General features: G+C 48.6%; 9 protein-coding genes across 9 annotated transcripts; 5 read left to right on the forward strand and 4 right to left on the reverse strand.

Annotated features, from left to right (window-relative positions):
- Positions 1–2,793: 2,793 nt before the first annotated feature.
- BJ212DRAFT_1590429 (uncharacterized protein) lies at positions 2,794–3,370 on the forward strand (the record flags this gene model as incomplete). The annotated part of the gene is made up of 2 exons (XM_041342487.1): positions 2,794–3,052; positions 3,120–3,370. The coding sequence occupies 2 exons, from the start codon at positions 2,794–2,796 to the stop codon at positions 3,368–3,370; spliced, it is 510 nt and encodes a 169-aa protein (XP_041188112.1).
- A 327-nt stretch (positions 3,371–3,697) lies between these two features.
- Positions 3,698–5,533, reverse strand: BJ212DRAFT_1387143 (uncharacterized protein). Its single transcript, XM_041336863.1, has 10 exons — positions 5,292–5,533; positions 5,170–5,240; positions 5,087–5,118; positions 4,827–5,041; positions 4,698–4,772; positions 4,588–4,646; positions 4,403–4,534; positions 4,274–4,353; positions 4,111–4,216; positions 3,698–4,054 (listed from the first exon to the last, which is right to left on the reverse strand). Exons 1-10 carry the CDS (start codon positions 5,438–5,440, stop codon positions 3,984–3,986), a joined length of 990 nt encoding a protein of 329 aa, XP_041188113.1. The 5' UTR covers positions 5,441–5,533; the 3' UTR covers positions 3,698–3,983.
- BJ212DRAFT_1387149 (uncharacterized protein) lies at positions 5,533–7,170 on the forward strand. The gene is made up of 5 exons (XM_041336864.1): positions 5,533–5,805; positions 5,867–5,907; positions 5,961–6,353; positions 6,402–6,543; positions 6,590–7,170. The coding sequence occupies exons 1-5, from the start codon at positions 5,690–5,692 to the stop codon at positions 7,041–7,043; spliced, it is 1,146 nt and encodes a 381-aa protein (XP_041188114.1). The 5' UTR covers positions 5,533–5,689; the 3' UTR covers positions 7,044–7,170.
- Positions 7,171–8,944, reverse strand: BJ212DRAFT_1387152 (uncharacterized protein). The gene is made up of 6 exons (XM_041336865.1): positions 8,895–8,944; positions 8,736–8,797; positions 8,663–8,683; positions 8,571–8,614; positions 7,585–8,516; positions 7,171–7,535 (listed from the first exon to the last, which is right to left on the reverse strand). The coding sequence occupies exons 5-6, from the start codon at positions 8,500–8,502 to the stop codon at positions 7,512–7,514; spliced, it is 942 nt and encodes a 313-aa protein (XP_041188115.1). The 5' UTR covers positions 8,503–8,516; positions 8,571–8,614; positions 8,663–8,683; positions 8,736–8,797; positions 8,895–8,944; the 3' UTR covers positions 7,171–7,511.
- A 1,106-nt stretch (positions 8,945–10,050) lies between these two features.
- On the reverse strand, positions 10,051–10,840 carry BJ212DRAFT_1281987 (DUF775-domain-containing protein; the record flags this gene model as incomplete). The annotated part of the gene is made up of 3 exons (XM_041331663.1): positions 10,051–10,516; positions 10,576–10,648; positions 10,711–10,840. 3 exons carry the CDS (start codon positions 10,838–10,840, stop codon positions 10,051–10,053), a joined length of 669 nt encoding a protein of 222 aa, XP_041188116.1.
- A 3,554-nt stretch (positions 10,841–14,394) lies between these two features.
- Positions 14,395–15,437, forward strand: BJ212DRAFT_750620 (uncharacterized protein). Its single transcript, XM_041343980.1, has one exon. The coding sequence runs from the start codon at positions 14,592–14,594 to the stop codon at positions 15,252–15,254; it is 663 nt and encodes a 220-aa protein (XP_041188117.1). The 5' UTR covers positions 14,395–14,591; the 3' UTR covers positions 15,255–15,437.
- A 951-nt stretch (positions 15,438–16,388) lies between these two features.
- On the forward strand, positions 16,389–19,728 carry BJ212DRAFT_750641 (fungal-specific transcription factor domain-containing protein). The gene is made up of 9 exons (XM_041343981.1): positions 16,389–16,987; positions 17,038–17,623; positions 17,684–17,822; positions 17,874–18,087; positions 18,140–18,169; positions 18,217–18,311; positions 18,368–18,460; positions 18,513–19,277; positions 19,329–19,728. Exons 1-9 carry the CDS (start codon positions 16,659–16,661, stop codon positions 19,346–19,348), a joined length of 2,271 nt encoding a protein of 756 aa, XP_041188118.1. The 5' UTR covers positions 16,389–16,658; the 3' UTR covers positions 19,349–19,728.
- Positions 19,729–19,892: 164 nt separating this feature from the next.
- BJ212DRAFT_1281905 (uncharacterized protein) lies at positions 19,893–22,195 on the forward strand (the record flags this gene model as incomplete). The annotated part of the gene is made up of 10 exons (XM_041331653.1): positions 19,893–20,309; positions 20,350–20,468; positions 20,517–20,674; positions 20,723–20,866; positions 20,910–20,995; positions 21,058–21,435; positions 21,493–21,643; positions 21,699–21,775; positions 21,834–21,947; positions 22,001–22,195. The coding sequence occupies 10 exons, from the start codon at positions 19,893–19,895 to the stop codon at positions 22,193–22,195; spliced, it is 1,839 nt and encodes a 612-aa protein (XP_041188119.1).
- Positions 22,196–23,425: 1,230 nt separating this feature from the next.
- BJ212DRAFT_1281851 (copper fist DNA binding domain-containing protein) lies at positions 23,426–24,693 on the reverse strand (the record flags this gene model as incomplete). The annotated part of the gene is made up of 4 exons (XM_041331649.1): positions 23,426–24,150; positions 24,209–24,313; positions 24,377–24,582; positions 24,638–24,693. Coding segments are annotated over 4 exons (1,092 nt in total), but the record flags the coding sequence as incomplete, so codon positions are not given.
- Between the last annotated feature and the right edge of the window lie 795 nt (positions 24,694–25,488).

The following is a 25,488-nucleotide window of genomic DNA, read 5'->3' on the forward strand; positions in this document are numbered from 1 at the left end:
ACTGCCGGTCATCATCGTCGAACAAGTACAAACACAAAAGCAAGACCTTAAGTCTCCTCTGCAGCCAGTGAACGAGCCAGAATTTCGAAATTAGATTTTGTCAAGTACACTGGTTCCTGATGCATCTACGCTCACAAAGTCAGGTGCTATCACACTCTTACTGCTTCTGCAAGTCGGTCTTTCAGGCCTTCGGCGGCCCTCCAAGGTTTGTTTAAATAATGGTCTGCTCCGTCGGCATCAGGCAAACGATCTGTAACAAATATTACACTCCTCTTCCTCCACTTCTAATGGAACTGCACTTTTGATAATTAAGTAACTATGCAGTCGCGGTCATCATCTTAAGACGCACTGACTGTGTCAGATGGCTTACCTCTTCGTTTTCAAGGTGGCGGCGTGTGTTGACTACGAGGTGCTCGTTGGTGCTAGCAGCTAAATTGTCGCTGTCGCTGAAACTTGGCTATGTGATCGTTAACTGGGGCCGTTTTGAAAGGCGGAAAGCATAGTACAGGCTCAAATTCGTTTTCATTATAATCAGGATTTCCATTGCGATGTTTGTGGTTCCAGCGGATGAAAACCCGGCATATTGCTCTCAACCACCATGATAGTTTCCTGCAGAATGACTGAGCTGGCTTCTTGAACAGGCATCGACGGAAGACAGTTGGACATTCTAGGTCAACATCAGCGTAGATCATATCTGTGTTTCTGGTCTACCTCAAATTTCCGTCCAGACTGCCCGGGCCTGTCAACCTCAGCCTTACGTAGGCTCGATTATGTTGTAAGTTCCGCCTCTTTAATCGTTTCATTGGATCGCTCGTTAATGAAGAGGGTCAGGGAGGAGATGGCATCTGTTCAGAATTCTCCTAGCCTCCAGTAGCCGACCTCTTTATGTGAATTCTTCCCTTTCCAAAATACTACACCACCTCTTGTCTCTCGTCCCGTGGCAGTAATCAGTAGCACAAATTCGCACTGCACTCCTACTGGCCTTTATGTTCTGGTTTCCACTTTGGCCAGTTAAATAGCAGTCCCACTATGCTCTATTCCTGTCTATCGCTCTTAGATAGCTGTCGAGTGTGGTTGTGTTCTACTGCAGCATTAATATTGTTGCTGAACTATTTCTATAGTGCTCGCACCTTCGATCAAAGGCGGACAACGGGAACGGAAATCTATATCTCCTTTTACGTGGCGCGCTTCTGGCTCTGATCGGAACTTGACAGACCATAACGTTCTGTCTTTTGTGGCGACCGGACGAGGTATACTAGGTGCAGGTGCACCACTCTATCTGGATATTTGAAGCCACGCAGCCGCACTTGGAGCCTTGTGGCGCAACACATATGTGGGTGGATCTCGATTGCCATCTCAATACGACTTTCGCCATGAGGGATGAACCTCTTATGCTGCTTGACTCATCACGGAGAACAATATTATTACCGTCGTCGGTCATCGGCAAACTCCAGATGAAGTCAACCTCGCAGCTACTCTGCGGTTATCGGGGTTCAATAGAGTCACTGGCACCCCGCGGGCGGTCGATGACGATCTCGTACATGATGTTGTAACACCCCTTGTCGAAAGATTGATCATCTTTGAATACGACCTCGTAGGTCGTGCGAAGGCAACCTGGGTACTTACATTGTCGAGAAGGATGTGTCTCTGTTTTCATTGAAATTGGTATGTGGTCTCAATTCACAATGTGGTACTGTCTTCCATGCGAGCCAGCGTCTCTGGATCTTGATGGAATTACTCTTTCCCCCCCGGCCTTTTAATCTTCTTGTTTCGTCTATGTATTCAGTGACACAGCAATTTGGCTTTCTCAACTAGTCAGCAATCAGGGGATTCTACCTACGACTCCCGTGTCAAAAAGCACCCAGTGACATGAATCTCCACTCAAGGCAAAGGGAACATACATTTGGAATTGATAGATATGGCTCTCCCTGCAGGGACAAACAAGTACTACTACTGCATGTTCTTGCGCGAATGTCCTAGAGTCCTTAACCTTGTTTCCGCTTCACACGGACAGGCTATATCCCCACTCACTCACGACGACGGCATCCAATTCCCCTGGATTACATTTGGTAGTGTTCTTCCAGCAATATCCGAAAAACAACTAACCTCGTGAGACAGTTTCGCCGAAGATAAGTTGAGCGCCGCCATCAAGCCTACAACACGTCACGCCCTGCTCTCTTCGTCACCGCTGAGCTCTATCGACTCTAGCCCGGCCGGATGGTCAAGACCGCGCTGCAGGGGTCGCTGTGGAGGAACTGGGCGTGGACCTTGTGCACCGGCCCGGCCGCCACGTGGGCCGACTGAAGGAAGAAGTAGGGAAGGTTGGGAAGAACTGGCAGCGTCCATTGGGGTGTCGAATTTCGAAGTTGCCCACTTACAGGAGAACTTGGAGAGTGCTGCGTTTCCGCTTTCGGTCATTCAGGTGAGCGGAATGTCAGCCTTATCAATATTACCTTTGACAACCCCTCAGAAAGTATGGAAGTCCTTACATGTGTCTGTAATCATGGTGAATAAATAACATGGCATCATGATTAGGGTACGGACGAAAAGTGGGTTGTTAATAACAGGCATACAGCCATGGGGGGGTGACATGGTGCTAATAAGTCTATCAACCCCCGTAGTCTTGGTGAGTCGCCTTCCGACCTTCTGCTGTTCCTCGCAGATCATTGACTTAGAAGTTTGCAACGCAAATCTTACAGAGAAGCAAGCTGCTGTCTGACATGAGACTTGGGTGTCTCGCAACGAAGTTTTCAACTTGTTTTCCCTCCCTCTTGCACCAGTCGAGCACTCAAAATGGTCAACACAAAAGCCTCAGATGATATTCTCGTTATTCCTGTATCAGTGCAATCTATTATTCTCCCAGATCAGAATCTGTCTGTCTCGTCATTGCTTCGATTTTCACTCCCATCAGCTTCAACTACCACTGCTCCGCCATTGTGCAAATATTTTAGTACTGACTCCCCGCCCAAGGACAGTTCATATCTCAATTATCTCCGCACACAGTCCCTTCCCAAGCTTGCAGTTCTGCATCAGCTCCTAGAAGGGGCGCAACGTTGGTAGCCGATCTATTATCTATGCCCACCACGGATCCACTGGCAGCTATCTATCTGTTGGCACAGATGAACAGGAAGAAATCCTCGAAGACGAAGAAGACACATGGCTCGATGAGACGCTAGCGGCTAAACCAGCAGAGGATTCAGCCTTCGACATTGAAGTGGACGCAAACCTTCATGCACCAATTGTCACCAAGGCCTTGTCTGATGAATGCGAGGAAAGTCCTATCAACAGCTTGGGTAGCACTCAAGGTGATGCTACAGAGGACGATGCTGACCTAGAAGGCATGGACACCGAGTGGGACGGATTTTGGTAGTAGCTGTAGCGAAATTTTCAATTTTTAGGTCACGTGACTGTTAATAACATGTTAATGACATGCTTGTTAATAACCCTACGCAACCACTTGTTATTTAACATAGGTTAATAACATTCGGATGACTTATCGTCCGTACCCTAATCATGATGGCCTCCGGATCCCGTCATTGACAAAATGTGGGCACGCCTTGAGTCCGACTCGAGGACAGCCCGTGTCAGTCGGTCAGGTGCTCAACAGGTGGTTGCAGTAGCATAGTTTTTTTTGTAAATTTTGTTCGTTTTGATAGTGCTGTGTTGCGTGGGCTCGCGTAATATCGATCAGTATTTTGAGCAAGGCGCATAGGATGAGAGAGTATCTTGATACGACCAACGTTCCGGAGTTGACGGCTGATGAGACTGAGAATGCTGGGGCAAGTATCACCAGAAATTCTTCGACTACTGATCAACATGCTTATGTATAGTTCGACTGATATATAAGGTACAACTGTCACTCCTTGTCGGTTAGTAGTGTTAAGTACTTCTGCATATACAGGCAAGGAATGAAAAGTAGGCAAACAGTGAAACACAACTGTAATTCTACAACATCGAACGTTTGTCCATCTATCCCAACCTGTCTAAGCGTGAGATTGTCCGATCCTCGCGTTGGCATAGTTCTGAAGGAACCATGTCACTGTCTCCTGAAGAGCTGCACGACACAGTCAATGATCAAGGACTGGAATGAGTACACGAGGACAAAAAAACCTTGTTCAAATGGCGTGAACTTGAAGTCGGAGCCAATCAGGCTCATGAGCTTTGCATTCGATGCGGGTTTGCGGTCTTGGCCGTTGTCATTAACTTCGTTCTCAAACTTCATGACAAGAACATCTGTGCTCAGGTACTTCGTGAATAGTACAAAGGAACGTACCTCGGGCTTGTCAGGGTGATTCATGACTTTGACGATGGAATTCGCAAGATCGCGAATACTGATTTCGTCATTCTCATCCACTGAGAGCTCGTCAGTAAACTTCGCATCAGCAGATATGCGAAAACTCACCTGAAAGGATGACGGGTTCAACGGAGTCATACTCGCGCATTTGCCATATGAACAGCTTGGCCAGGTCACGAGAGTAGATGAATTGACGAAGGGGCGAACCATCGCCCATAACTTTGAATGGCGTGTTGTTCTCTGCATCGGAAGTGTGTCAGTGTGCAAAACGTTTGAAACGAGAGGAAATGGACTTTGTGATAGGTAGCATTTGTGAATCAGCGCGGGCATCACATGCGCATGCTTCAGATCACTTTAGAAGGTTTAGTCAGGACGTGATAACCTTTGCAGTGGTCAAGCGTACAAGTTATCATGCGGTCCAAACACATTGGTCGGGATGGCAGATGTGAAGTTGCAGCCAAATTCCTCCTTGTAAGCACTACTCAGTAGATATGAACGCAGTCAAAGGTACCCTAAGGGAATCATGACATACTGGTTCTGGATATCTACCATTCTCTTCGCATGCGCATACCCGAAGTTACTCGAATGTGGTGGTCCAAGGTGAACCTTCTCCTCTGTGAGTGGGTATTCGACTTTGTCCGGGAAGACACATGTCGAAAGACAAGAGATGACTTTCTTTGTCCCTTTGATGTGAGCGGTGTGAAGAACATTGTCGTTGATCAGCATATTATCGCGAAGGAAAGTCATCTGCAAGGGGTCAGATTGCACACAACAGAGGGTATTTGTCCTAACCTTCCGCTCTCTGTTCGCGAAGAGGCCACCCACTATAGAAATACAGATCAAATGGGCTCATCCTGACCCGAACTCAGGCGTACCAAGGGCAGCCAGATGGATGACATGAGTAGGTTGGTATTTCTCGAATAACTTCAGGGTTTCTTCAGGATTTCTGCACTACATATTGATGCTTGCTATCAGGACAACGATCATACGACAGTACCTTAGATCGGCCTCGCGAGAGCCAGCAAAGATCCATTTCTCCCCTGGGCGCTTTCCGAAGCGCGAGCCTTCTGGTTCGTGTTCGATAACGTACTCGATAGCTTTCCCGACGAGTCCAGTGCCTCCAGTGACAAGTACCACGGCTGCCATCGTTGTTGATTTGAAAAGAACTATGCAGTGCTATGAGAGGAGCTGTATTTATATGGAGATTGATCAGATAATGGCATTGGTCGAAGATCACCCTGTGTTCCCACAATAACTTTCTCAAGCGTATCCACACGTTGCTGTATGAAAGCTCTCAGCCGTATTTACTTGTAACATCTTCTCTAGATTCTCCACGTTGGACCGTCGTTGCGTTGCCCCCTCTGCATCCTCAACATCCGTGTCATTCAAAGCGATATGGACTACCAGAAGATAGCGAGTGACGTTTACAAACTTGCAGAGTCAGATGAACCCATGGCACTCCTTGTAAGAGAGGCCTTGCAGGTCATCGAGCAATGTCTGGATCAATATGGGTGAGCGGCAGTGTTTTCTTTGCTCATGCACGATTCATCACACTGATATTTTACTTTATAGGCAAGACCACGTATCTCTGAGTTTCAACGGCGGGAAGGATTGTGCGTCAGCAGGACCCCTGAGATGTACATCTACTGACGCCTTCGTCCCGTAGGCACCGTCCTACTCCATCTGTATGCTGCGGTTCTCACCAGAAAGGTGTTGTCCACGCATAAGCCTATATTTGCATTATACATTCCAGACCCATCACCATTCCCTGCACTGGAGGAATTTATCAAGATAGCTACGCAAGACTACCGCCTCAATCTTTACACGTGCAACCTATCCTCGGACATTCAGTTGCCTGTGGAAAGTGTGACGCCCGGTGTGTCGACCCCAACATCACTTAAGGGGAGCAATGGCTACATAGGACATAGCCTCCAGACTCAGCCTGTCGGAGCGGCTAGGGGTGGTGAAGGGATGCGGCGAGCCCTAGAGTTGTACAAATTACGTTTCCCGGATATTCAAGCGATTTTGGTGGGCACCCGACGTACGGACCCCCATGGAAGTGAGTGTCGCCATTATCGCGCGATGCAAGTACTCATGACTCGAGTAGCAACGCTATCATACAGAAATGTGACGGATCCGGGATGGCCCGCCTTCGAACGAGTAAACCCAATTATCAATTGGGCATACTCAGATGTCTGGACATTCCTAAGAAAACTCAATGTTCCGTACTGCACATTGTATGACGAAGGGTGAGGATCATTTTTATCTCGCCAACCTCTATTGACACCCGTATAGTTACACATCTCTGGGATCCACATATAATACATTTCCAAATCCAGCCCTGCTTGTAACGGATTCTGATTCGTCCAACACTCTTCCTTCTCCACTCACAACTGTTGCAAACAATCCAAATGCCATGTGTCTTGTTGAACCAACTCCACCGAAGTCGTTTATGAATGGCTTCGGTCCTTTTACGATCATTGCCAATAACCCCGATCAGACATGCTTTGCCGACCCTGTCTTTGATTTGAGGGAGACAAAGTCACTTAGGAGCTCTATCGAAACACTAGGACCTTTCCAGGTTCTGGCTAGTGATCCAAATGCTCAATGCCATGTCGAGGATGGTAGGAGTGCCAATGATGTCAGCCTCCCACCACAGTATCGGCCCGCGTATGAGCTACAGGATGGAGCCCTTGAGCGTGCTGGGCGAGTTTCGGGTGCTATCCCACCTGTGATACCACAGATCTGATTGCTGTTATCTGATACGGACAATGCGGCGGATAGAAATAACATCAATATTTCCATTACTGTATTTGACACAGATCACTTGCAGCTGTATTCATTATTAATATTTCCTGGAGCTTGAAGTCTGACCGCCACTTGACCGAGTAAATTGACCCGGGACTACCAGGTCGAGAAGCACGAAGAGGATGATGTAAACTTAGTTCTATGCACGAGAAACTCAGCAGTGCTCTGAAAAGATTCAATTGAACTGTTTCAATTATACACCGCCGCGCGCACATGAGCGTTGGCTGTTGATACATGGGTAAGTACAATTCAATCGAGAGTGACATATCTAACTCTTTCTGTGAGAAGAGTCATCGTGGACACAGTACAGGGGTTCTTGGGTACATAGATTCATGGACGCCATCTGCCTGATGCGGCATTTAGAAAGCGTTTTGTCATATATTGTGCATTGCCTTACTGATGAGGTCTGTCAAAAGTCCATCTCCAGCTCGATCTATTGAAAAGTCTCAGGATTTGTCTCTGATATAGAGCGAGCCACATACCGCGGCGGCTGCCTCGTCGACTTTCAGAGCAAGCAAGTTACTTAGCTCCGTCATGTTCTCCTTCACGATGCTAGAGCAAGCGGCACAGCCTGTGCTTCTAACCGTTTGGATTGTCCTTTCCGCTGCTGTCCTCACAGTGTCGCCAGACGGTCTATCCATCAACAGCTCGGATAACTCCTGCATATACGTCACCCACCATGTAACTGTATGGATACCCCAGAACGAAAACCTCTTGTCGGTAACTTGTCCACAGCGACAGGACCCGTTGCAGTATGGGCCAAATAGCCAAGCGCAGCCATTGTAACTCCCATAATGATCCGTCAACCATTTGAAGTCCTTCGTTAAAGGTTGTACGGCGGTACTGCAATTTTTATGGTATGTTAGTAGGGCAAGAAGTTCGGATGCGGTGATAAGCCCGATCTCTGAGAACTGTGCAGGAATTAAGGGCTGACGTAAGGTGTGTCTGGCAGCGGTGATTGTTTCTTGCGTGAGCCGTGCGTTACGGGCGACTGTGAAACAGCGAATGGGCTCCGTCTCGAGAACCTTCGGATTCGCCAGAGCCTGACACACTTTTTTCTCGATCAGGTCTAGCGAATACTTCCTCGCAGCTGCGAGCATAGACAGGACATCTGTCAGGTTCTCGAGGGAAGGATCATCTGCCAGCGTCGATGGATAGCAAAACCTGAGAAAGGAATCTAGTGTTTTGCTGTCCTCAGACACGGCGATGACTGCTAGGTCATCCTTCATCTCTTGATCGGTAGCCCCATCAGGCGCCTGAGGGAGGCTAAACAATGTCTCGAAGAACGGAGAGGCAAGGGAAAGGAAGAGCTTGAAGACTCGGAACTCAACTCCATCAGCCGATCGTAAAATAACGTCTGCTTGAGCATGGTCAAATGGGGCAGAGGCACAAGTTGCCATTGGTGATTCGTGAACTAACTCTCTAGTGTCATTAAATTGGCATATCGTAGCTAGTGACTTGGACGCACCAGGATAATACGAGTAACAGACGTTAGAAGCTGTGAGAGACAAACTACGAAAGTTTCAGTCTGAATGGAAGACTTGACATCGAAATAAGTACCTGCGAGAGAAAAACGATAAACTGCGGAGACGTGAGTAAGGATCGAGCACGATAATGAAGGTGAGGATCTTACCTCAGTCAGAGTGGAAAAAACTGAGGTGCAACACCGCGGGTACGGCCTACTATATGCTAGCGCTGTAAGCGGTTATGTAAAGTGTGAGCATGCTATTGTACGTGTGCGCAGTACGTGATAGTGAAAAGGAACGAGTGATTAGTCAAAAGGGAGACTTACATGTTACGCAGTTGCTTGTAGTGTGGAGGGAGGTGGTCGTTGTAAGCGCCATGGGGCACGCACGTCACCTGGCGTACGGCAGCATCCCTCCGAGGGTGGCAGATGGTGGTGACCCACACGAACCTGTCCAAGTTGCGTAGTCAGAAAACTCTCCTGGACCGTGGTTTATAGGTGTCTTTGAGCTGGGCAGGAGATCCCATAGCATCAGCCTAGTGGTAGAATGTCAACTTGACGAGCATTGAAAAAGTTGTCGAACACGTCACGAGTGGAAGAGATTTATGTACTCTCTAGAAGGCTGTATTACTGAATGGCCGTGAAATGATGTATACATTAAATTCATCGCTGTTATGAGTGCCATTTTCAGTTGTAGAGTGGATTGGTATGTGCACACTCACATTAAACAAGAGGTTATCGAGACAAACTTCTTTTAGTATAGCATAGATGATAACCTGATATAAGAATATAAGAAATCCATCAGCGTTCCACCAGCAGAAAAAGGGCTGCATAATACATACCAGCTTCGTGGCGGAGGGATGGATCGACAGGGTTATAAGCTTCTTGCAGATAAGCACCATTGTTACAATGATCGGTACCGTGTTGCAAACCTCGTTTCAATTACACAAGCCGCGGCTGACGGTGGGCTTCGTATGTTTGCAAGCCCATAGCTGATGCGAAAGGCTGCGGAAGTGGTGAACACTCTAGCGAACTGTTCGAGTCTATTGCGCAAAATATTTAGTCGGCTTCTGACTTGCATATAGTAGCCCGATCCTGAAATGACTCCAATACAGTCGTTGCCTTATTCGAGGCAAGACAAATGGCCTGACGAATAATGCTGAAGCAGCTGAGAGCACCTGACCAAAGAAGTGAGTTGCCATGCGATGGAACACGCCCACGACCCGAAAAATACGATGAATTATTCATCATGACACCACAGTAAACGAAATTCATGTTTATGAACTTCCTATGTATGCTGTTGGTTCGTGGCCGGTGGTCATCAACTGCGCTACACCGCAGGCCCACAGATTAATGTTTCCCAGATACCCAGATACTATATTCAAAATTAGTGAGCGGCAGTCCCCCAAACCTCTCACAAATGAAAAGGAAAATCGAGTTCATCATAATCGATTGAAAGTCAGATACCCATTCCCGACTGAAGTTATTCATTACGTTCCAAAAACCCGATACCGCCTGCCCTCACCTTCCCTATAAAGCTTTCGTACCATCGAGCAATGACACCCATTGAAACAGTACTTTCCGGACCTACATTTGTTCCTGCTGGCACGAAGCCCGCTATATAGTTAAACAGGTGCCTGGCTATTTTCTCCGCAAGCACCGATGGATCTGCAGGTTTGGCTATCGATGCCAGTGATGACGTTGGTGTTGGAGTGGGGGTGATATTCATAGCGTTCTGGGCTTGTCCTTGCGGGAGAGAAGCAAGTTGTGCGGCTATCGCTTCAAGAGGTTCTAATGCAAATCCAAGTATAGCGGTGACTTGACCGGATGCAGAAGACGAAGTTGCGGATGTGAACGCAGAAGGTGTTGATATGCCTGATGGGGGTGCTGATGTGGAAGAGAAGACGGACCGAAGGCGGAATATGGCTGATGGTTTATCGTTCGATAGCCTGAAAATCGCAAGTAAGGTTTAAGATCTTTGCATTCCGTTGATGAAAGGTGAACGCACAAGCCAAGTACTTGTGAACCTTTTCCAGGCCAGAAAAAGTGGACGGTTGCGCCAAATCCATCAGGGAATGGAACTATGTTACAGATCAGCATGAGATAAGTCATTCGAGGGAGGGATGGAGTATGAGGAACTGACCTGTACCAAGCAAAAACACGCACACATGATTGACTTTCTCAGCAGCTGGGATCTCAAAGAGGGCATGTGTCTCGTCCACCTGCTGCAGGTTGGTTTGCAGGAGACGACCAGCGACGCAACATCCAAACATGACTGATGACTTATTGGGGTGATGAACTTCAGATTAGCAGAAGGATTGTATAGGCGCAGTCGACCGTGGTCGGTTGGTTGGAAAGTTGCAATTCTGAGTTTGCGGCCATGGACGATGATGAAATGTGGACAGACCCGTGACACAACTTCGGTCCAACGTCGAACTGGAAGTTTCCCGGTTGTTCCACTAACCTCCGTACCATTCTTTCATTTTCCATCGGTTTGAAAGCTCGAACAATAACAGTCACCAGGATCCGCTTACCGTCTCGAAGATTCTATGTGATCAGAAACTGGTCTACCCAAGCAGTGAGCCCAACAGTGTACGACGCCCACTTTTCGTTATCATAGCCTTTTGATAAAAAGATCAAGCCAAGGTCAACGCAAGCCTAGGCGCTTCGTTACATACAGATCTAGCCACGATCAGGAACTTATCTGCGCTGTGCATACTGCGGTAATGTCGCTTTCACCTGCCACACAGTGCTGACGCGGTGCTTTCGTTACCTCGGTAGTTCCGTGAAAATTTCGTGAGTTCATACCTATGGTACGACGGGGCTAGTTTCCGTGGTAGAATTGGTGTGCCATTATTGTCAAAGTCACCCTTGAGTTACCAAGAAGGTTGCAGCCAATTTTTACCTTGGTCGAACTGGGTGAGTCATATTTGCCAGAGTCACTCCTTGAGTCACTTATGAGGTTGTGGATATTCACTACTTACTGAGCTATGGATGCAAACACGCCATGGTGCCGCTGATACATACGTATCTCCTCAGCCCGACTCCCTGTTCAGCAAAAAGTGCACCAGCTATGAACTACGCGAGCTTCATTATAGTTCGCCTCCACGGCGTATCCCTAACTATTCCTATCCAAGCGTCCGGATGTCGCTTACCCTATTACGAGACTGTTTAGGAACTCGTCTACGACCGGAATGAACCGAGATCTAATTATCTGTCCCTTCGATCAGACGAGTCTAGTGGTTTCCTTGTCTAATCATGCGTGGTTCGCGGGAATGATTTACGTTTCCAACTATGCGTGGTTTGCGGAATGCCCTGTAAAGTTCGCGGGCATTATTGCCCTTTCGCGCGTTTGACCGGTTACCGTGCGGCTGCCCCACTCCGCAGGACCTCGGTTCAGCCTCTATCATCAGAACTATGACACTGCTGCATGACGTCACGAGATTGGCAGAATCAAAATCACCAAGAGAGATACCGCGAACCATCGTACCAACGGTAACAGCAACCAGCCCGCGGATTTAGCCCCGAGTCCCACTCTTCCGTGTTGTCCATACCATACTTGCTCTACGCTTTTCGCGGGAGGGATCCTTCCGGATATAGGGGGGGTGAGATTTGTATCTGGATAATGAGGCCGCATTCGTCCGCCTGCGATGTATGCAATTTGTCTTGGACATGATTGTCCGCACACCCCACATGATTAGGGCCAGACCTCTAGCCGACAGAACTTCATCTCGATCGACAAGATGTACGTATCTTCATCATGATCTGTGTTTTCCTCTTCTTTCCACGTGGTTCCCTCGGTGGCCATGCGAGAGTGTGCGAAGTGGCTGCAAGTGAATGTAGACCTGCAATCCAGTTAAGGCGAGATTTGCAAACATCATTATACCAACGCTGTGCTATCACGCGTCCAGTAGGAATGCATTGTTGGTGCTTGCCTAACTCATCTCTCAGAGCACGACCCTGAAACTTGACTGCACGGGTGGTACGGTATTGCTCGATGGCGGACTGACTTTATGCTACGCAGTCTAGCTAGCCCCTGACGTTCGTTTCCGCAACAAAACGATATATTGATAGCACGGACATCACAGGTGATACGAAAATGAACCAGCTAGGAATCGTGTGCTATCCGGCACATAATCTCCCTGATACAATAACGAGGGCAATTCAAATTCAACTCCTGGATATTACGGTAAGCAGTGAGTAATTCTCGGATAGAAAGATTCTAGGGAAATACCGAATGTTTTGTCCACGGCGGTGATCGATGATGGATGATCCGTGCGTATGGCGCTTACAGGTATAGTCTTACGCTGCACATGTGCAACCATAGGTGCGTCTTTGGGGATACCTGATGGAATAAATCTCGAGCTGAGATTGGGAACAGGAACGGGGAAATCGAAGAATCGACGTCCCTGGTCGTCTTGAACTTTAGATTTACAATCTTCGACTCGGAGCTAGTTTTAATTGAATGTACGTATGAACCCGGGAAATATTGTGTTGTGTTTGCCTTGATTGCTCTTTAAAGTATAGCTTGAAAATGGCCATGACCAGGCGTGGATGGTATGTCTAATATATACATGGGTCGCGGCCCGCTGCAACTGGACTATCACAGTGTGTTAGGAAAGTATCTGTGACGACGAGATTGGTTGCTGGGTGGAGACTGGTGGGGAGGAGACGGGTCGATCACGGAAATAACCACGTGGCCGACCGAAGACGGAGAACTGACAAAATCAAATTGGCGGGACCTGTGCCTGGACAGAGGACGGTACCGGCCGCCAGACAGGAAATTACGAAACAATGATTAGTAGGAAGACAACGATCTACAGCAGTCTACAGCGACTGATAGGAGAATCTACTTGAATCTACCTCCAGACGGAGACGGCTCACGTGGGGAAGACTTCTCACCCGGAAGTTTTTGCATGTGCAACAAAGTGGGTCTCTGATTTGAGTCGTCCAAATGAATTTGATATCCTTTCTGGCGTCAATGACACTTTAAAAACTGCAGAGTCGAAAGCTGTCGAAAACAGGAATTAGACACAGACACAGATATGTCAAACGAACTGAAGGACGAAAAAAAACATGCAGCTCGTTGAAAATAATCTCGTGACAGTCTATTTTTTCCGAGCTAGAACGAATAAATATCCTCGGAATGACACAAAGGCTTGAAGTGCGAGGATTACGGGCCCTCGGAAGCCGTTGGATGCCGATTTGGTGGCACGGACATAGGGCATAGGCAAACTAGAGGGGGTTTCCTTTACAAGATAGTCGCATGAAAACGTACCGTGCTAGTCGGTAATGGCTTGCCTTCTCCAAAAGAAATCATCTGTTGTGTTGTCGGGTGACAATGTACTGTTGCTGAGTATCGGAAGTTCAAATAGGTTTGAATGCTCCGATAGGACGGTAGTACCAATTGATTGGTGAAAGGTTATCTAACAAAACGGTGAGTGTACGCCGAACATTCGAACCATTGGGAGACGCCCTTGAAGGCGATAGAAGAGAAAATAAAATTCTCCTCGGGCTCAAGCGGATGGTACCGAAGTTATAAAGCTGCTCTAATAATAATGTATTAGTATTCGACATATGGATCAAGTGAGTGGGAAGAGGGAGAAAGTGAGGCTGGATTGCTCTGTAATAAGCATTAAGTTCGCATGTTGAGAGGAGCAGACTTACAAAGGTGACCTTGACTACCTAAGTATCTTGACGGTAGAAGATTAGAAAATCCAAACAACTTGAAACTTGAAAGCTTCTGACGCCACGACATTCGCAAAATAACGTACATTGGAACAGCGATTAATCGGTGAGTGATGACTTGATCTTGTTCAGAAAGCGGGGATGGACACTTCAAGGGTCGTTCCTTCCGAGGACTTGAAATCAAGGGTTGAAATCTCGGAGCGTCGTCACAGCTCGGAGTCGTAGATCGCACAGTTGGCTTGGCATTGAAGAGATCGCGAAATCTTTGAAATACTGGACCCAGCCTGTGATTCAAGTCTGCCCCCCTTCAAACTCTTCCTCTTTCATATTATTGTGATGGCCATCCCAGCTAATGCGTACTATATACTAGACTCGCATCCAGCTTCACATTACGGTCTTGATCCACCAAATAGTTCAGGCAGTACCAACTCTGCACGTTCACAATCTGCCAGTGTAAAATCGGAACTATCCTCCTCACCTTATCTTGATCTTTCACCGTCACCTCCACACACTTTTTCTTTCCATTTTCCGTCATCTGCGTCAGCGCCTAATAGTACTGCGCAAATTAATCATAATTTTACAACGACATCGAACACACTACCAGACCGCCCGTACTACCGCTTCGGATCCATGGCACACCCGGAGGACGCCTGGCTCAGCAAACGTTCAACAAATTCCGCTCTCGACTTGAATTCACTATCATTCCCGGACGAATACGACGATGGCGATGAGTTACCTGATCCTCCAGGCTCCTCTGGTGCGCCTGCTACTTCATCTGGCTATTCAGATAGAGTCGTTAGAAGAAGGAGCAGTAAAGGTACTGTCCCTGTTCGTCTCAAATATCTATTCAGTCCATGCCTTATCATACGTCAGCTTGCGATCAATGCCGCAAAAGCAAATGTAAATGCGAGCGCGCAGGAGATGGCGAGGCTTGTAAAAGCTGCATCATGCTGGGGACGCGTAAGTCTGCCTAATTCCACACGGTTGACAACCTGCTGACCATACTTTCTCGCTCCTTCCTTCTCATTTCCCCCTCTCCCCATTTCTGAAATTTTGCGGCTCCTCAACTGGTCCTTGGAATCCATTCATATCATCATCAACGCGGCTCCACTTGACGCCACCTTGATGGGGTCACCTTTCGTTACCCTCTTCACCAATACATCATGAATTCCCTTTTGTGGCCTTCGCAACCACCTTTGAAAATGACATCCTGCCACGTGTGACTGGCGTTCTGGAACACTAACGATCCTTGATGTATGATGCGCCGCTGTCACCACTTTTTGTTTTCGTATCAACACCTTTACGCTTCATGCTTACAATGATCCGATTGCTCGCTCTCGACATTTTCTGATCTGATTACGTTTATCAATATGCAGCGTGTACATTCCTCGGACCCTCGCGCAAGCGCGGCCCCCCTAAGGGGTACATTGACGCCATCGAAGCTCGGCTGCACCAAACTGAGGCCCTACTTGGTGTTCTCCTCGCTGTCGAGGCAGAGCATGGGGAAAGGTGCATTTGGATCATCATTTTGTATAAAAAATTATTCACTAGTTTTGTGCAGGTATGGTGAAGCAGATAGACCACCTCCAGGCGGCGCTGCAGGTTTGGAGGATGTGTTGTACACCCTAAGACAGGTCGGTGTTTTACTTGGACTCCATGTTTTAATTTTTCGTGCATGGATTTGTACTTTTGATGTTCACAAGTACCTCAGTTACTTCAAATTTATTTTTCCTGTTCCAATGCATTCATTCTCGCATTTGTTGCCAACAACGTACATCTCCAACAGGCGCACATGCTGATAAATTTCCAATCAGGACGCTCTTGCTCGTGAAATCCTCAATCGTGTCGATACCTCCTCATATGGTGTCAAAGGACGAAAAGGTGGCGATGCTAAACCACGCCCAAATAATGCCACTGCAACGGAGGGTAGTGGTATTGACCTACAGTCCACACAGTGAGTCTAATCCTTCCCGTTGTTTAACAGCGTTGAAAATGTTTTTTGTACAGCCCTTCAAATGAATGGCAGGATCGCGTTGTATCTCTCCTTTCGTCATCTCTATCGCTCTCATCGCAGTCTCGCCCGCCTACATCTGGTGCTATCTCCCTTAACAACCCGCGCACGATCCAACTTTCGCAATCTAGAACCTCGCCATCTCTCTCACTTGACGATAATGGACGACGTCAACGCCGGCGACTCGGTTCATCATCATCTCCGGATCCATCCGATCACTCGCAAGCACAAGCACCTGCCAGTACGGATTCTGAGGACGAAGACGACGTCGTGGATGCTGTGGGCCAGCTCTCCTTGAACGAGGACGAACAAGTCCGGTATCACGGAAAGGCAAGTGGTCTTTACCTGTTGGGGTATAATGCGAAGGAGGAAGCTCGGAATGAAGGCGGAATATGGTGAGCGATTTGTTCGATGATATGTTGCATGAATGTCTCACATGTCACAGGCGCTTCCCAAAGGCCCGTGTCTGGCCACCACTCCCTCCAGCTGGTACAAATACAACGTCGCCCATAATTCCTAGTATTGATGCGCTGACGAGTTCTGCCGCAAGCCCGACCACAACCAACAGCCCTTTGATGGGTTTATCTGTCATGGACATGGATCTGAGCAGCGTCATGCCTGATCCGGCTGTTCAGGAGCATTTATTGGAGATATATTTTACTTATGTACATTCGGCGTTCCCGGTGTTGCTCAAGGAGGCTTTCTGGGAGGGTTACAAGGCGTGAGGTCACCTCACGAGTTTCCTCCGACTCCCACTGACATCCGTTTCAGGCATCAGAATCCATCTGCAGATACACCGTCGCCCACGTCCGATGGTCAGGGTTCGAAGTCTCCGTCGTCTTTTCACCGTGCCCGCCGTAATATTTCTCCGCTTTTACTCCTCAGCATGTTTTCCATTGCCGAACGCTATTCACCATCTTCCTCCTTCCCACCGAACTCCCCTCCCCCTCCATCGGCATCGTCGCCCCGAGAGCCAACCCCGATGTGGACTGCAGGTGATCAGTACTTTAACGTCGCTAAGAAACTTCTTGACAACACCTATGCATCTTCGTTGCCAAGCACCGTGCAAGCTCTTCTATTACTCGGGTACCGCGAGATTGGCATTGGTGCCATGGCACAAGCCTGGGTGTACACGGGCATGGCGGTACGTATGGCGCAGGATCTTGGTATGCACCGCGCAGCCGACGGCTGGGCCCGTGTGGACGTCGGGCGTCTATTCGGCCCCCGGGAGTTACAGGAACGGCGGCGGATATGGTGGGGATGTGTCGTACTCGATGGGTATGTGAGCACGTATATTGGAAGGCCGCTTGCAATCTTCGAGCGGGATTACGATACACTCTTGCCGGGCGAGGATGAGGTACGGAAATATGTTGTATCAATTATAGTCCGGTGTGTTGATGGGTATTTTAAAACTTAGGCGGAGGAGATGGAGTTGTGGATTCCTCATGAGTCGCTGCCGCCTGATTCCCGCGGACATGGGTATCCACCTAGTGCAGAGATGAGGTGTTCAACAACCGGACGTGTACTATCTAGCTTTAATGCTTCTGCAACTCTCTGTGAGCACCTTTATTTGACCATGTAATGTCATAGCTAAGTTCATGTCTCAGCGACTATCCTTTCCAAGCTCGTACAGTCGATGTATGCCATCCGTCCCGTGACTTCTCGGCACGCTGAGGCGGTACAACTTGAGGAGCTGCTAAATAAGTGGTACCTCGACTTGCCCGAGCATTTACAATTGAAGCAGGGCGCGACCATTCCGCCCCATATCTTGACATTGCACATGCAATATTGGTGTACGACATTGCTATTGCATCGCCCCTTGTGAGTTCCGTCTTGTTTATCTGTTATTCTTTTGGAGTGACTGGGCATATAGCATAAGGAATACGTACCTTCTAAATAAGGGGTGAGTGCCTCGGAATTTCTCCATTGCTGATGTTAATGCTTTTTCAGGAAATCGGATAATGTGGATGATGCAGAAGCGTGTGCGACGAGTAAGAAACATTATGAGCTGTGCGTGGGTGCTGCAAACCACATCTCATCTATCGGTAAATTATTCCTATCACTCCTTTGCAAGCAACTTCTGACGCAAGATGGATTTTAGTTTCATCTTATCGGGAAAAGTACTGTCTGCAACGCGCGCCCGTTTTTCTCAGTTTCTATATTTTTACGGCGGGTATTATGCATGTCACGAGCAGTATGTCGCGATTTGATTTTCTTTGCCGATCGTATTCTCATCCTATATACAGCGTCCATCTTCCCGAATGACCCTCAATCACGGATAGGTCTGTTCAGGTGCATGGATGCACTACAAGACATGGAAATTGTCTGGCCCTCCGCAGCACGTGCCAATGAGCTTCTTCGGGGCTCAAACGTCATGGCAAATCCCTCGAACTCTGGCCAAGCGTGCCTTTCATTTACTTCTCGGGATCGCCAGAAGCGGACAGCTGAGCATTCAATAGACTCAGAGGATGCATACGAGCGTTCGCAGTCGCAGGCCCTACCCTCAAGTGGCTCGCCTCACATACCAGGGTCGGGACAAGGGTACGCCAACACCTGGCGATCGACTCAGTTTAGCGGAACGTCGCACGATGTCGGTCACTCTCAGGAGTCTGGTGCTGGGCGGCATACTGACTTTGCTGGGGCATCTATCTCAACTTCGCAACCATCGTATTACCCGTGGACCTCTGATGGATCTTCATATCTCTCGTTCCCGAGCACATTGTCTACGTCTGTGCTTCCGCAGATGTATAGCACAGGCTTGGTCGACAGCCGTCGGGCGGGGAACTTGCAGTCCTCGACTTCACATCAAGGACAAGCGCGGCTGGCTATACATGGGAGCGGATCTGGTACATATACCAGTGATCAACCTGGGGTAGGGCGGTATCCGCAGTTTTGGAATGACTATACGTCGTTCCCACAGATGGGGGTGGCTTATAGCCAGTCTCATCCTCAGCAGCCACCGCAACAACAGGATCCCATGTATATGAGCGGACAGTATGGCGGTATTTACAGTGAGTGTTCTGCGTCATGAGGAAGGAGCGGTGTCCTGACACCCTACATAGATAATCATCCTACATCTTAATCTAATCAAGTGGATTGTACCACATCTACCTGAGCGGACATGAAGCACTAGTAGACCTCTCACGACCTAATGTATTACATCCTATCAGACACCCCAAAAATGTTTCTATTTCACCACAGTGCTATTCCCTCGTTGTATCCGTTCTACCCTCCTGCTTACCTGGCTGTGTAATTCGCTTCGAAAGGACTCTATTTGTTATGTTTTTATGTGTTATAAACTTATATCCCTGCTTCCCTCAGGCGCTTTGTTTGAAATTGTTCCGCCAAATGTTGTGCCGACAGCCTGTATTGTAAAACCTTCAATACCAACATGCATGATTTGAATAGCGATGCGTAACTCGTGTAGTGATGAGACCTTTTGTGCGATAAATGAAGATAACAAGTGCCATATATGCGTGGCCAGTAGACATTTATGCATACTACGGGCGCTTAATTAAGGCTGATACTAGTAGTCACTGGGCCATGAAGGTTGGACCCCAACGCAATTCACCCTGCCAGCCAACTATCAACACACTTGACTGTATCTATTTGCAGGTTCGCCGAGTATGCACTATCACGATGAGGCGAAAGAATCCAATAACATTGAGGTTTTGATCACATTGATGGATGGAAGTGTGGACCATGAAGTGGCTAGGCGCGTCCTGCGGAAATTCGATGGCGATGTAGAGAAAGCAGCTTCCGCCATGATCGAGGGCGACAGGGGAGAAGACACACAGTCATCGTTATGGACATCGCACTCGCAGATGGAGATAAACCAACCCAGACCGTTGCCTCCTCCCGCTGTCCGCCCGAACTCACCGATCAATATCGACCTAACGGGTGACGATGACCAAAATGACGAGTTATCGCGCGCTTTGAAAGCGTCACTTGAGACAGTCTCCCAAGAGGGTCCGATGTTTGGACCGAGCGAACGGCCTCCTGATGCTAACTGGGCGATGGTGCCTTCGAATGTAGGTCAGTCCGTGCTTCATGTTACTGCTTTTGTACTGATGCCATGTTTAGCAGGATAATGTTGCTGCGGACGACCTGGATCGCGCTATACAAGCTAGCTTTGAGCAAGCTGATACTGGCGATGAATACCAGCCTTTACCCCTTGATCAGCAATGGCGGAAGGAAGGCTGGTATGTCTCTAATTCATTCATCTCCCTCTACTAAAGGCATCCCTGCAGGCCTGTCACTTTACGTCCCACAAAACATACGATGGTCTATGCAGCTCTGGTTCTGCACGCGCTTTTCTATGTTCCACAGATTCGTGAACGCGTTGCAAATTGGCGGCCAGCTCTGCCCGAAGGTGCAACAGAAGCTGAACCCCCAAAGAATGGGCCAGGTAAATGTGTTGTGTGCTGTTCTATAGTCGTTGCTGACAGTGCTTAAGAGCTCCTCATGTGGAAGCTCGTCGAAACTTTCACCAACATGGATCTCGCAAAGCTTGTAGACCTGGATGCTCATGAGGTGCTGGAGGGGTTCAAGCCTGAGCCCTGGTCGAACCCGGCGCAATCTCCGGGCGAGCTATCTCAACGTACGTTCCTTTGAGCTACTTATATGCGTGATAATCAACGGAGAACCAGGATTCTTCGAAAAGGTAGCAGCCGCCCTCGACAAAGTATTCACCCATGAATTCATTCGTACTGGACAGGCGAAGTACTACGTGGCATCGACTGCTCTTCTCTGTCTCACTGATATATAATGCGCAGACAGCGCATCATGCAGTTCCAATATGGGAACAGCAATTTCGACGACGAACCCGGAGAGCTCCTGCAAGATGCTTCCATCGTCCGTGTCGAAGCCCTTGGACGGAGCGAAACGAATGACCTCGTCGGTCGCCTTTCTGCGCAGCTTTCCAATAATAAGGATGATGTAAAGCGCCAGGTTATTTTCGAGCCCTCGGAGGTGATTGCATTTCATCTTGCGCGCTCGGGCACTGTCACGGGCGAGCGCAAGCCGTTTAAATACCCGAAGCACATCTATCTCGATCAGTTCCTGAAGGAAAATGTTGAGCTTGCAGAGAGCAAGAGGGTGCAGCAGCGGGACCTTCATGCAGAAATTCAGAAGCTGGTGTCGCACAACAAATCCTTGACGCACTTCAATGTTCGTCCTTGGCGGCTTACCGTATCGTCCCCTGCACTAACCTTGACTGGTTCTCAGGACAAGGACACCTTAATGGACCTGCGCTCATCGATATACTATTTCGAGAATGTGGCAGACGCGAAGGGCGACGACGAGCGTGCTCGTGTCACCCAAACTATGGCTAACAAACTAAAGAATATCCTCGCTCAGGTAGAGAAGGAAATCAAAGGTGGCACGCAGGTCCTTTTACTTGACGGGCTACTGACTATCCACATCTCTCATAGTCTCGGACATTGCCATTGCGAAGATGCGTGATCAAGTTGCAACGCTTTTAGATTGTCCTGAGCTCCAACGTGTCAGAGTAAGTCACTTATTTCACGTCACATCTCGGCCAGAAAAGTTTTCTAATCCGTCGGCAGTATGATCTCCGCGCAGTACTAGTCCACGACGGTTTGTATGGCAGGAAGCACCTCTATTCCTATATACAAGAGAAGGGTGCATGGTGGAGGATAGAGGACACATCCATTAGCCAGGTATGCGAGACTAGTTGATGATGTACCTGTCGTGAAGTTCACACACACCAAAGGTATCCGAGGGAAATGTTCTGGAAGACTCGGTGGGCCTACATCTCGGCGCGGGGCCTTACCTTCTCTTGTATTCGAGGGCGCTTCCAGAAGGCGCCGAGCCACTGGATCTCCAGTGGCCTCCGCCGATCATGGCATGTCCAATATTATTCGCATGCCAAAATACTCACCTGACTTTTCGCATCAGATCGATGTAGAGAATCACAATCGTGTCTTATTGGAGCAGTTGCAGTTTTCAGAAGCGGAGAGTCATGTTAATCAGGACAAGGAAAACATCTTGACGGAGGAGGACCGAATGGAATCAATGGACGTTTTATGTTGACTTGAATGAAAATAAACTTTTTCTTTGGGACGCTGGGTCAGAATGAACGCCGTCGTACAAACCGAGCGGTCAATGATGGATAATTATAAAATTTGTCGCTGCAGCAAGGTACATGGAAAGTTACGTGTGATAATGGGAAAAAAAGCTCTGTAGACGTTCTAGATGAGTCTCTATCGCGTCCATCGAGCAAGACGTAGCGTCGACAGAAGGCAAAAAAACCATAACGAGAAGAAAAATATAGATAAGGGACGATCACGGCCACTGCATGTCCATCAGTAAACCAGCGAGCCACAAGAAGCAGACAAGCACAACGTAAAAGTAATAGGAGGACAATAGCATCAGAACCATAAGGATTCACTCCGTGGCAGACTTCCCTAGTCGAAGCGCATTGCGTCCAGCGACGGGTTATAGTTCGAGTACGTTGCAGCCCCACGAGCCCTTTCGGACTCCGCATAGGTAGCAAAACCACGGGTACTCCCGGAAGGTCCAACGTGCGCCGGCGGCGATCTACTACTGGAATTCGGGCCATTCTGCCCCAGCAACCTAGCGCCCTAGAAGATCGTGGAAACTGCAGATCAGTCGCGGTTTTTAACGGACAACCCCGGATACTCACCGGTCCGGATGGAGGTCTCGTGGGCATACGACTTGACAAGGACGAACCGGAGGACGATCGACTCGGAGCCTCGGAGTAATCCACAAATGCTCCCTGCTGACCATAGTACCCTTGACTGCCTGCCCCGGAGGCAGACGACTGATCACGGATATTCGTCATAGCCATGAAATCAGGGAGGCGCCTCCCAGCTGAAGGAGCGTTCGTATTTGAGTCAGCCTTTCTGCAACACAAACCCCGTTCACCAGATACCGCAAACGTCGTTCGCGACCGCGCGTCATTACAGTGATTATCACACTGACAACCTAGACAGCACCCACAGCAGTCTGGAAGGCAAGCACAAGAATTACGAGGACATTTACACCGCCCACCGCAGCACTCTGCCGGCGGGGACGGAGTTTCAGGTAACCGAGGTCTTCCGCTTTGATATGGCTGTATTTGAGGCGTGGTCAGTTCATACGGGTTGAAGTTCGGTTGCGAATTCGAAATGCCCGGGCTAAGTGCGACTTGTCTGAGCCATTCATCAAATTCTTGTGATTGTGATGGATCAGAAGATAAGTCAATGTTAGGAGGCGGATTGCCTGCTGGTATAGACAATATGGTGCAATCGAGACAAAAGGCGCAGGTGGATGGGTTACTGCACGAGGCATAGGTAGCCCCACCGGTGATTGATGGATTGTTGTGCAAGGTACATCCAGGACACATGCATGAGTCACCACAGGCGCAGACAGAGGGGAAGGCCTCAGCAGGCGACCAGGCATCTGGTACCGTCTGACTTCTCAGGGCTTGCTGTTGGGATTGAACAGAGCGTCCAGCAAACGAGCGGGGATCAGGAGTCAGTGAGGACCCCTTTTGATCGTGAGGGTGATCTGAGTGAGTGTACCCGTAGGCGCGACCGTAAGGACTGAAGTCGTAGCTATGATGGCGGATGCTATGACCGTGAGGGACGCCCGAAGATGGATTATGTAAGGAGCCGTCGAGAGGGAGTTGCCTGTGAGCTGGTCTGGGAGCTACTGGACGGAGCTCAGCAATGCGTGCTAAGACGTGAGATGAAAGAGGAGGAGATAGGGATTCGTGGTGTTTTGAGGAGTCTGAATGAAGCTTGTCTCGTTTAGGAGGCTCTGCACCGGAGAAGCGACGGCGAGTGGCAGGCTTGCGAGGGGTACAGCAATTGCAGGGGCCACTGGAGCTACATCTACAGCCAGTTGGAGAAGTTTCACCTTATTTAAAGTCAATACTGAAGATGATGGCGAGAGAAATATGGCGCTTCTGGCCTACCGCTGTGGTCTGAGTCGTCCGATGCCGGCAGCAATGTAGCTAGCGTTTCAAGGGCCTCAGGAAGGCCATTAGGAAACGCAGCAGTAGCCGGTAACTTCGGCATCCCTACAGAAAAAGAAGGGGCCTTAAAGATAAGACAGATTAATTTCAGCGACAAATGAGGCGTACCCTTCTTGCTGTGGGATGCCTCGTGGGCACCGGGGGTACCTTGATCTTGAGACCCACATGAACATTTGACGTGCACTTGTTTTGTTTTTCGTAGCTCTCTACAGTGCTCACACTGAGTGACTGGACGACCTTTTTTCTTAATTTCGAAAAGGGGACGATCGGTGTGTTTACATGCGGATGAGCGATGCCCCTTTATGCACGTTTCACTGGGGAGTTCATCTAAGGACACAACATGGGGATAGGGCGTAATGAAAGACATACCACGCATATTTCTTATCACTGACGAGAACCTGAATGATAGATGGATTAGAAGACATGGTGATGAACACGATTGGTTGGGTCTCCTACCATGTTTGTAGTTGATATTGGTAAGGGAAAAAAAAATACAAGGGGTAGTAGTACCGTCCCGGACAAAATGGTGGTACTTCACCGCCCGCGACGTGAAAGTGTAGGCTAGCAGGATATGAGAAACATCTGTACGAAAGCGAGAGGGTCTTTAAGGACCATAAAATAGGAAGAAAAAGACTGTTGACGAAGGTTGACAGGCCCGGTGTGTCCATCCTTTAATCGAGCTCCTCGCATCTCTTCTTTGCCACGAAATCCAAACAAAGAACAACAAACGACCAAACATGAATTAGCATGCACCAACTTATGGTATCCGTTGATTGAGCTCTTTCTGCCAGAGGACCGGTTGTTGCTGTATTTTGGTTTTTCTTTGGCAACCGCTGAAACTTTGGACTTGGATTCCGTGGTATTCCCGTGCCAGTGTTCGATGTTTGCTAACCGTTCACACCATCTTCTCCCAAGAACAATCAGGCATCCCCCCTAAGGAACCATATCATATGCCCCTGTGTTCTGATATCCATCCTGTGATGCGACTCGAGCCAATATTCATCAATTTTGATCGGCGGTCTTGTCTTCGATCACACCTTGATCCCTCATAAAGTTGATACGTCAACGTCACTGTCCTGCCGTCCTCGCGAAGGTTGCAGCAAGTACTGTTGCTCCTTGTTGTGCTTTGGGCGCGTGCCAGGGGTGGCAACTGCATTGGCGTTCTAGCGAGCCAGGATAGAACCTGGAATTTGACCCATCAGATATTACCTTCTTGAACT

This window comes from Suillus subaureus, assembly GCF_016647635.1.
Source record: "Suillus subaureus strain MN1 chromosome Unknown BJ212scaffold_43, whole genome shotgun sequence".
Classification (NCBI taxonomy): Eukaryota; Fungi; Basidiomycota; class Agaricomycetes; order Boletales; family Suillaceae; genus Suillus; species Suillus subaureus.

What these genes read in the sequence shown, in the direction of transcription:
- BJ212DRAFT_1387143 (XM_041336863.1), bottom strand. Translation starts at nt 5,440, where the DNA reads ATGGCAGCCGTGGTACTTGTCACTGGAGGCACTGGACTCGTCGGGAAA. An exon ending in TCGCGAACAGAGAGCGGAAG is followed by an intron (nt 5,042 to 5,086) that starts GTTAGGACAAAT and finishes GACCCCTTGCAG; the next exon opens with ATGACTTTCCTTCGCGATAA. An exon ending in TGAACCCGTCATCCTTTCAG is followed by an intron (nt 4,354 to 4,402) that starts GTGAGTTTTCGC and finishes ACGAGCTCTCAG; the next exon opens with TGGATGAGAATGACGAAATC.
- BJ212DRAFT_1387152 (XM_041336865.1), bottom strand. Translation starts at nt 8,502, where the DNA reads ATGGCAACTTGTGCCTCTGCCCCATTTGACCATGCTCAAGCAGACGTT. An exon ending in TCGACGAGGCAGCCGCCGCG is followed by an intron (nt 7,536 to 7,584) that starts GTATGTGGCTCG and finishes ACTTTTCAATAG; the next exon opens with ATCGAGCTGGAGATGGACTT.
- BJ212DRAFT_1387149 (XM_041336864.1), top strand. Translation starts at nt 5,690, where the DNA reads ATGGACTACCAGAAGATAGCGAGTGACGTTTACAAACTTGCAGAGTCA. An exon ending in TTTCAACGGCGGGAAGGATT is followed by an intron (nt 5,908 to 5,960) that starts GTGCGTCAGCAG and finishes TTCGTCCCGTAG; the next exon opens with GCACCGTCCTACTCCATCTG. An exon ending in ACGTACGGACCCCCATGGAA is followed by an intron (nt 6,354 to 6,401) that starts GTGAGTGTCGCC and finishes TGACTCGAGTAG; the next exon opens with CAACGCTATCATACAGAAAT.
- BJ212DRAFT_750641 (XM_041343981.1), top strand. Translation starts at nt 16,659, where the DNA reads ATGGTGAGCGATTTGTTCGATGATATGTTGCATGAATGTCTCACATGT. An exon ending in TAATGCTTCTGCAACTCTCT is followed by an intron (nt 17,823 to 17,873) that starts GTGAGCACCTTT and finishes TTCATGTCTCAG; the next exon opens with CGACTATCCTTTCCAAGCTC. An exon ending in ACGTACCTTCTAAATAAGGG is followed by an intron (nt 18,170 to 18,216) that starts GTGAGTGCCTCG and finishes ATGCTTTTTCAG; the next exon opens with GAAATCGGATAATGTGGATG.
- BJ212DRAFT_750620 (XM_041343980.1), top strand. Translation starts at nt 14,592, where the DNA reads ATGGCCATCCCAGCTAATGCGTACTATATACTAGACTCGCATCCAGCT.